Source organism: Suillus subaureus (genome assembly GCF_016647635.1).
Source record: "Suillus subaureus strain MN1 chromosome Unknown BJ212scaffold_143, whole genome shotgun sequence".
Taxonomy (NCBI): Eukaryota; Fungi; Basidiomycota; class Agaricomycetes; order Boletales; family Suillaceae; genus Suillus; species Suillus subaureus.
This window is the reverse complement of record NW_024538699.1, coordinates 1,797-8,730: the sequence shown is the minus strand read 5'-3', so window position 1 is coordinate 8,730 and position 6,934 is coordinate 1,797. Positions and strand designations below refer to the sequence as shown.

Below are 6,934 nucleotides of genomic sequence, written 5' to 3'. Positions count from 1 at the left end.
CGTTATTGGAGAGTCCGCGTTTTCTATCTGGCATCGGTCGTGACGCTGATGCCATCGAGGTCATCCACAAATTGGCGAAATTCAACGGAAAGACATCTCCCATCACAATAGAAGAACTTGAAGCTCCCGACAGAGCAATGTCGGGCGGACATTTATCCTCCGGGGAAAGGCACAATATATTCAGCAAGAGCTCGAAATATGACACTGGTCATATCAAAGCTCTCTTTGCCACTCCAAAAATGGCTTGGTCGACTAGTCTCTTGATTGCTATCTGGGGTAAAGATGTAGTCATCGCTGTGTGTACAATGACCAACGAAACATAGGTGTTATCGGACTTGCCTCCACGCTGTATAACAATTTCCTGCCATATTTGTGAGTCTTCAACCTAGATACATACCATCTGTTTGTCTCATGCCTTGTAGACTTTCCAGCCGTGGTGCTGTCTTCGGGGATGGATCGCTGTACATAACCTATCGCAACGTACGTATAATACTTTGTCCTGTGTTTTATAGCTAAAGCCGCTGTGCAGCAAGTCATTTTGAGTGTCATCGGTGTCCCTGCTGCTTTGCTCGCCGGCTGGGCAGTAGAACTCCCATACATTGGGCGCAAGGGTACTCTTGCCATTGCCTCAGGCAAGTAACAAGATGCTTCCAAGTAATTCCATTACTCAACGACCTCCTGCGAAATAAAGGGCTCACTGGCGCGTTTTTGTTCGCAACCACCACTTCCCAGACATCCAACCAACTCCTAGGGTGGAATTGCGGATATGTGTTCTTTAGCAACGTAAGTGAATTAGTGTATCAGACTAGGAGACTAGATTAAATGTGATCAGGTGATGTATGGCGTCTTGTATGCTATTTCTCCCGAGATCTTTCCTGCGAAAGATCGCGGAACAGGTAATGGTCTGACGTCTACAGCCTCGAGGGTGTTTGGCGTTTTGGTGCGCTCACTTGCCTTCTCATACTACTTGTTCTTACCGTGACCTGAACCTTAGGCCCCCATTATTGCGCTATATGCTAACCTCGCGACGGCGGTACCTGTATATATCGCTGGAGCTCTGATAATGTTTGCTGGTAGCCTGGCTCTCTTGTTGCCCTATGAGCCCAGAGGTAAAGTTTCTATCTAGTGTTTTCACTTGCGATACCACGTTTCGACTGCTCGTGGAACTTGAATTGTAGGTTGTGTATTAGATTACAGTAGCATGATCCAAAAGATTGCTCTGGTACTTTCTCAAATGTAGTTTGCGAACCGTCAGAACAAAATCTATGCAGAGAACCTGCGTGACTTGGGAGCGAAAGCAGGTTGTGGAATGAATCGTCGGCAACGCGTGAAAAATAATTCTGTTCTCCATCCACACTCGGACATTAATACTATGTGTCTATACTCTACAGACTACCAGCCAAATACTCCTGACTCCGCTAACAATGTGGCAAGCTCCCAAGAGGAAACAGCCAGAGGCTAACTGAGACTTAGCCTGAGCTTGCAAGTTTCTCCGGATTCTAGGTTATCTCTGTATTTCTTCCTCTAGATCTGTTCTATGCATAGACGACTCCATTGCGTGATTGCGTAGTTACCTTGATTGACGCAATGGTTGCTTAAGCACGCTTCATTTTGAGATTTGTGGCGACTCAGATCGCACGAAATTCATGTTGTGGTTTGTGGACGTGTTATTTTACATTGTTGTGCACGCGTTTCTACACCCGCCCCGAGCATTCGTAGGAGGGCAAGAATGGGGTGCTTCAAGTAACTGTGGTATAATGCAGCGAAATTATCCTCCAAGACAGCCCACAGCCATCTGTGGAATTCCACTGTTCTGGGAATGACCACAACTATGTGCTCATTTTTATATTTGTTCTTTTGACCAGCGCTTTCTTATATTTGTGGACCAAGAGTGTCACAGCACTACATATTCGACTTTGGCAGTATCTCTTCTCTCTTCGCCTCTATCCATCATGCCTTCCACTTACCTTCTACCAGTCATAAACGACGTCGTCCCCCCTGCACTCGATAGTCGAAGAGTTACTCGTGAACTGACTACACGTCTTTGCTCTAAAGACCATCTCCTGCATGGTATCGACGACATCATGAAGTTCGAGCATTCGGAGGACTATGAATTACAACGATACGGTCGAAAGGTCTTGTCTTTTCTGTCAAACATCTTCTATAATCAACTGACGATTTCCGTACAGATCATCTCCCTGATTGAGGTAAATATAATTTTAATCATCGCAGGCTCTTCCAATAATGCTTTCGGTAATCCAGGTCACGCGCAGCACTCTTAAACGTTTACAAGTGGAATTATACTTGTTCGTTGCTTGTTCAGTAGCTCTCCTGCCGTTTAAGTCGGCATATTTTAAATTACTTCTTTTCATCGAACGCCGGAAGCACGCCTTTGGTTCTGACCTGGACAGTAAATATCGTTCGTTATTTTGTTCTATTCATTCTCACCACTCGTACAGAAAGAATATCCCGGCTCTTGGATCCTCTATATAGTCGGTTTGTCGTATGCTACGGGGGAGTGGACCCCCGTGTCCAACTGGGCATCAAGGGATTACCAGCCCCTCCTGACATTCCAGCCACTTGGAAGAGCACCATACATCCTGTAGTTCCTGGTGTATCATCAGCACAAAGACAGGAAGACATGGCGTCCGATATCATGCTATGTATGTGAACCTTTTACAATATTCAGGAGGCCTATATTGATAAATGATTTTTAGCACCAGATGCTTTCGCAAGAAAAAAGGCGAGACTCGACCGACTCGGAGAATTTATAAAAGAACAATCTGCGAAGAAGTTCGGTCGTGGACGAGGACTTCTCATGCTGGAGGAACACCCAGCTGGCAACTCCGGGGAGAAACGTCTAGTACCAAGGCAATACGCAACGGGAAACCCAGAGGAAATGCGCGTGGTACCTAAGCAATACGCAACGGGAAACCCGGAGGAATGGCGCCTGGTGCCTAAGCAATACGCAACGGGCAACCCAGAAGAAAGGCCCCTGGTACCTAAGCAATGCGCAACAGGTAGCCTGGAGGAAAGGCGTCTTGTACCTAAGCAATACGCAACGGGTAATCCGCAGGAAAGGCGTCTTGCACCTAAGCAATATGCAGTGGGCAAGCCGGGGGCAAAACGTCTAGTGCCTCAACAATACCCAGCAGGCAAGCCGGGGACAAACCAAGCTCCAGTGCCTAAGTATTACACAGCGCGCGACGATCAACTGGGCAACAACGTGAAGCCTTCCTGCCCTGGAAGGGCGCTAACTCGAACATATGCCCAATACTTTGACGATGTCTGATCGGACACATAGCTAAACTCTCGCCCGCATTTCTTGTTATATCATGAACATGGAATCTATTCTACGCGCATCTAGTGGAAGCAATATCGTTATCACCTTTTGTAATATGGTCGTCCTTCGAAGTTTCATATGTGTAATAATAGTATACCTACGTCACATCACTCTCAGTCGGCGAACCATTCTCAGTTGATGCACAACTGGGGTCCTTGGCCTCCGCCTGTAGATTTGTAATGCAATCCATCCTCCCCATCAAATTCTCTTTCGTTTGTAACTCTCGGCGGCTGGAGGTGCCTCAGGATGTTGTTCTTCAAGCTTTATTACTAATAGTATTCATCACTTCTCCAATCGATTCTCTAAAGTACGTTCAAATATAAAGCTGGAACCATGATCCAAACCTGTACCTGGTACGGACGCAGCTGGAAGGCTGAGCACGAGGAGGTAAGTCACAAGGAATGAAATCCAAATTCGGATACACCCAGGTCAATAAAAGGCACACCCGCTCAGGATTTTCTCTACTCGGGGACGGTGGGTTGACCTGCGTCTTGTGCACGCTTGCGAGTTTGCTGCTAATGACTACTCGTATCGTGCATGCATCGAGGAGCGGTCCAGTGATAGATGCAGCCGCAGCAGCTTATTAGGAGCTGTGCGCAGTCGCTGATGACCGACAACGTGGTCACCAAGATTTGACATTGGCAGTCTTCAAGGGCCCTGTATATCCGTGAATTTTGCTGAACATGCGGAGAACGTATGTGCATGGGGATGCAATTTCGGGAAGTCGGGTGTGCAATTGAGAATTGAAGCTCTCCTCCCTGTGCTACGGTAGGACAAGCCATAAGCTCATGGTTTGTATATACATACCTGATTTGCGAGAAGTCGAGCGTATCCGCGCAGCGCATGCCTACGTGACGATAAATACATAAGATTGAACGAGGAATGTTTGCAAAGACACGGGAATGGCTTACCGATACCTGCTTTAGAAAACCGCACATTGTTCTGTATTTAGTAGACGATACGATATATAAACTTATACTGGTGATGAAGATTATTCAATCGTATGGGGATCTAGGGATCGAAAAGGCAGTAAATAGACAAGGGCGATCGGATTGTGATTGACTAGTGAGACGGCGACGACTAAGACCTTACAGAACAAAGGTCGGAGAGGACATGCTTGTATCGTCAGGTCATCCTGCTGGGGTCTCAACTGAAGTACAGAGTGAGGGGATAGATTTGAAGACTGCTGAATCGTATGGGACCAGTGGAGAAACGCATGAATGCCAGCTTGTAAAATAAAACTAGGCGCGATACCGAGGGGCCAAATTGATCCAAATGAAGATACTGGGCATGAATAGAACTTGGCGCTGAATCTGCACAGCCAGTGTTCACGCTGTCGAATAGAGGATCTTCAGACGCACTGCTGTGGATAAATTAAACAACGACCTCCTTCCCGAATTGACTCTGGATTGAACAGACCCCCACTCCGTCGCAGCTTACATTCTCCATTCGTGCGTACATCTGCATTCTGATCAAGTAAGTGATTGATTCGTCCGGCACATCATATTAAGAGCTGAAATTATCCCTTGCCCGTTGGGGAAGTCCCCGAACCAAAAACATGCCGCACACAGCCCCAGCGAATCAAGAAACTTCAGCAATATTAATCCCTTACCGAAAGATCGAAACAGTTAGACTCAGATCTGAAGACACAGCAGGGGATAATAGGATCAGACACATCCTACACCTGCCCGAAGGACAGCGGATCATCAAGGTGTCAGGCTCACTTCAAGTCTGGGACTTGGAGAAGGGTACGCAAGTTGGGAAGGAATAGGAGGACAAAGGCATAGGAGTGCGCGCCATAGCATTGTCGCCGGACGGCAAGATAGTAGCGAGTGAGAGTGAGGATGGCGCAGTGAAATTGTGGGACGTCGACACAGACAAGGTCATCAAAACATGGAAGGGACACACACAAGAAGTGAAATCCGTGTGCTGGAGCCCAGACGGAGGGCGAGTGGTGAGCAGATCCTTCAAAGAAATCAGAGTGTGGGATGTCGAAAGCGGAGAAACTATCCTTGGACCAATTGACGCAGGGATCAACGTGTCCGCGGTTTGCTACTCGCCAGATGGCAAGATGATTACAACAGGCGGGGTTGACCTAAAAATCTGGGATGCCAACTCGGGCGAATTGCTCAAAACACTCGAGGGTTTTTTTTACGTGCATGGTCTTCGGATGGAAAAATATTCATCACCGGGGGATCTAAGATTACGACATTCGACACAGCCACATGGACTGTTCGTGCACGAAAACCTCGTCGATACCATTTCAATATCTCCCAATGAGCGCATCCTCGCAAGCACAAAACACCTGGTCGAGACAGTGCGACAATGGAACCTCGAAACCAATCAGTCCATCGCAACACCACTCTACCATGAAAACCCGGTGAATTGCGCGACCTTTTCTGCAGATGGAAAGTTCCTCGTCACCGGCTGTGATGATGGCGACATACACATATGGGACGTTTCCGCTATCATCAAAGAAGTTGGTCTTCCGTCAAATATTGTAAGCTTAGATATAAATATTCTCAAAATTAATCACACTGACAACAGATCTTCCTCCCCAGGCTGATGCTACACCACGACCAGCTCCAAAGATCAAAGGTACCCGTCGAATCCCTCCAGGATTTTTTAATGATGCACTGCAAGAAGCTCATGTACGTGATCGATGATCTCCATCTATGATTGAATGGTTTGACAACTATGTTGCCAGTTGTCTAGATTGCGTACTCATCCATCCCAATCTGAATTATATGTGCAACATAACCGCCCAACCTCAGGACCACGTCAACACACCTTCAGCCGCTTTTTCTTTTTCTGGCGCCGCTCCAAGCCACATAGGGCAATTGAGCGTGACTCCCAAACCCGGTCCCACCCTCTCAGCTGGGCTCGAAACGTAGTCTCTGGCATGCTGCGCAGAGGACATGGATCGGACATGGAGATGCGAGAACCACCAGTAGTCGAGGACCCGTACACAGCTATCAAACCTGTACGTGTTTTCCCCTCATCGTTCTTTATTGCCGACTCCTTTTCCCGCAGAGGCACTATCACGCGACAAAGAAAAAACGAGCTCCCAGCTTATCTCAACCTCCCAACACTCATACTACGCAACAATACACTAGTGTAGCAACAGAGCACACCATCGTCGTCGCAGATACCACCTCCCACTGCCATTGCCTCGACACTTTCCGCTATCGCCGGTATCGCAGGGATAACATGAACCGTCCCACGTCCTGACATTACCGTAAGACAGGCCGGATGGTGGACCTGTCTTATGCTCTGGGTTACTTGCGTGTCCGTGGAGTACACAAACAATCAACCTTAGGGTTTCATTCACACTTGTTCAGTAATAGACTACGATTCTCTTGTTGTTATTGTATTTGCATTCCTTATTTAGTTCATTAATGTGTACCATAGTGGGGAACCAATATCCGTAAATTATTGAGTCATATTGCGCATGTCCTACAGGAGGGACAATTGAGATTAATGTTTCAATGATGGTCTTCCTTTTCACATTGTATGCAAAGTTGAGACAAGATCTCGTTACCCAAATGAACTGCAATACGAGCATCACAACCACGCACCGATGCCAGCATG

General features: G+C 47.2%; 1 protein-coding gene across 1 annotated transcript; it reads left to right on the top strand.

Moving 5' to 3' along the window:
• The first annotated feature begins 4,969 nt into the window (after positions 1 to 4,969).
• On the top strand, positions 4,970 to 6,645 carry BJ212DRAFT_163267 (quinon protein alcohol dehydrogenase-like superfamily). The gene is made up of 4 exons (XM_041342543.1): positions 4,970 to 5,843; positions 5,905 to 5,994; positions 6,051 to 6,326; positions 6,379 to 6,645. Exons 1-4 carry the CDS (start codon positions 5,415 to 5,417, stop codon positions 6,457 to 6,459), a joined length of 876 nt encoding a protein of 291 aa, XP_041185730.1. The 5' UTR covers positions 4,970 to 5,414; the 3' UTR covers positions 6,460 to 6,645.
• Positions 6,646 to 6,934: the final 289 nt, after the last annotated feature.

Bases quoted from the DNA above. Each gene is read 5' to 3' on its own strand.
- BJ212DRAFT_163267 (XM_041342543.1), top strand. From the start codon at position 5,415: ATGATTACAACAGGCGGGGTTGACCTAAAAATCTGGGATGCCAACTCG. The intron at 5,844-5,904 runs GTAAGCTTAGAT...CTTCCTCCCCAG, and splicing joins TTGGTCTTCCGTCAAATATT to GCTGATGCTACACCACGACC. The intron at 5,995-6,050 runs GTACGTGATCGA...CTATGTTGCCAG, and splicing joins ATGCACTGCAAGAAGCTCAT to TTGTCTAGATTGCGTACTCA.